Genomic DNA, 2649 nt, shown 5'->3' on the forward strand with positions numbered 1-2649 from the left:
GAACTCTTGACCTGAGGTGATCCACTCGCCTCGGCCTCCCAAAGTGCTGGGATTACAGGTGTGAGCCACTGCGCCTGGCCTCAAATGAAAGTTTATGCAAAAGTCCTGATACATACCAAACCGTTGTGGTTGTATACGTGTAGGGGTTGCTTCTCAGTTAATCTCTCTCCCCATACCATTCCAACCTGTGCCTCTACACATTTTACTTTTATTATTACCTCTTCCTATTCGTATCTACCTGGGTAGTTTCTACTGTTTTTTTTTTTTTTTCCACATGTCAGTACCTGACTCCTTTTCTTTTCCATCTGCTCTAAAGTTAGATGCCCAGCCTGTCCTCCCAGCATCTGGTGCACACCTCTCTTTTGAACTGCAACAGTGGTTGCAAACACAGTTTTAAGAAGCCTTTTCCCTGGCTCAGCCATCCTACTGAAGTATCCTGACATGTTTTAGCACCAGAAGCTTGAGATGAGAGGGGTTAGGATCCAGAGCGCATATCAAAGGATTGAATTTTGAGAGCCAATAGAGGACAAAGGGTGCAGATACAGATAGGATTGTAGATTGTGATAGGCATCTGAGCAGCTCCTGCTAGCAGTCATTCATCAGGGAGATAAAAAGCTGGCTGCCATTAACTGAAACAGAGGAAAATAATCTTGGAGTGCTAGGTGGAAAGAGTAGGCTGAAGGCTTACTAGAGAAATGTGGGGACAGTAGGTGGCATTGTATCCCAGTAGAGGTTGTTGGTAATGACTCGTAATGGCATTACTGCACCAGCCTCTCTGACTTTTTTTCCTCCTTTCAGTAATGCTCAGCTGTTTGGGTGTAGACACCAAATAAAATGGTTGGGTTGGGTCAGGCACGGTTGGATTTTATTAAGGGAGCATGAAAGAGGGACTGCTAAGAGCCAAGGGTGTGGATAAAGAGGAAAATGAATGTAAGTATAGGAGGGGTGAAGAAAGTTGTGGGGCCAGTGGACTGGAGGTTTTAGTGAAGCTGAAGAATCATTTCAAGAAGGAATTTCATCAGGGCTATGGACAGTCAGTGAATTCAGGGGAGAGTCCGTTAATTTAATGCAAGATAGTGGATGGAAAGTCCCAAGAGGTGGAGGATATAGGGATGTTTCCTGTTCACCGAGCATGAGATCCAGATGATGCATTTTTTGTTAATAAAGATATTGTAACAGGGTAGAGCCAAACTGCCTGTGTTGGAATCCCATCTCTGTCATTACTGTGTAACCTTGAACAAGTTATATAATCTCTCCGTGTCTCGGCTTCTTCATCTGGAAAATAGGGATAAAAATAATACCTATCTAGTAATGTTGTATTAAGGGTTAAATGAGTTATTAATGTCTGTAAAAGCACTTCAACAAATACCACCGTATAGGAAGTATGTATAAGTACTTATTAAATAAAAATAGTGTCTTCACTATATATTTAATATGTAACTCTTTAAAGTGTTAATGCCTAGCAACTATTTCCTTCCTCTCCCCCTCTATTTATTCCCATCATCTTATAATTAAACCTTTGCCATATGCTCATTTGCACTAGTTCTCTACACATTTTTCATTAGGCTTGTAAGTCTGTGTTAATCATTCAGAAAAGTATATTTTAAATATCTCTATTTTATGAATTTTATTTTAGCTGTTAAGCGTTTAATGAAAGAAGCGGCAGAATTGAAAGATCCAACAGATCATTACCATGCGCAACCTTTAGAGGTTAGTTTCTATCTCCATGTTCTTCACATGGATTTTAATATTTAAAACAAATTCTTTAAAATTGCTTTTCATTGCTTTGAGTCATTACAGATGTGTGTGATGTAGTTTGACATTTTATTCACCGTATTTCCTGAATATTTCATTAGCCACTTTAGAAGAAACAGATTTTGTGGTCTTTATAAAATGGGTCTCGGATGCTAAGTTGAGGTTAGATCTTTTTTTTTTTTTGGATATGGAGTCTCGCTCTGTTGCCCAGACTGGAGTGCAGTGACGTGACTTCGGTCCACTGCAACCTCCGCCTTCCGGGTTCAAGCAATTCTCCTACCTCAGCCTCCTGAGTAGCTGGGATTACAGGCGCGTGCCACCATGCCCGGGTAATTTTTGTGTTTGTAGTAGAGACGGGGTTTCACCATGTTGATCAGGCTGGTCTGGAACTCCTGACCTCGTGATCTGCCCACCTTGGCTTCCCAGAGTGCTGGGATTACAGGTGTGAGCCACTGCACCCAGCCGAGGTTAGATCTTGAGTCTGAGGGAGGGAAGGTGGAAAGAACCCCAGATACTTTACAGTTTGGAAGCCTCTTGATGGGTCTCCGTAGCTACTCAAGGCTTTTTGTACAAGCATCTCTACCTCTCTCAGTCTTCTCATTGTAAAAGGAGGGCATTTAAATATACTCAGGCAGGTTTTCATGGTAACAGTGGGAATAAAAATATAACTTAAGTGCAAGTATTTTGTATACTGAAAAGTACATATTAACTGTAAGATGACATTAAATATATTAATATTACCATTTTATAAATAAGCTCTTAGGTATCTATAAGGATTAATTTTTAAAGATTTGTTAAAATAACCCAAACATAGTAATTTTTTGATTATATAATTATAATAATTTGCTATTCTTTTAAGGATTAATTTCTAATTTAAACCTGTAAGTTATGAAT

At 39.7% G+C, this 2649-nt stretch overlaps 1 protein-coding gene across 1 annotated transcript in view; it reads left to right on the plus strand.

The window, feature by feature from the left end:
- UBE2J1 (ubiquitin-conjugating enzyme E2, J1) overlaps positions 1-2649 on the plus strand; it is a 23944-nt gene that overhangs the window by 6236 nt on the left and 15059 nt on the right. The window contains exon 2 of the mRNA XM_011984430.1: positions 1637-1710. Within this exon, the coding sequence (XP_011839820.1) occupies positions 1651-1710 (60 nt within the window). The 5' untranslated portion in view covers positions 1637-1650. The remainder of the gene's footprint in view (positions 1-1636; positions 1711-2649) is intronic.

The sequence above is a fragment of the Mandrillus leucophaeus genome, unplaced genomic scaffold (assembly GCF_000951045.1).
Source record: "Mandrillus leucophaeus isolate KB7577 unplaced genomic scaffold, Mleu.le_1.0 Scaffold268, whole genome shotgun sequence".
Lineage (NCBI taxonomy): Eukaryota > Metazoa > Chordata > Mammalia > Primates > Cercopithecidae > Mandrillus > Mandrillus leucophaeus.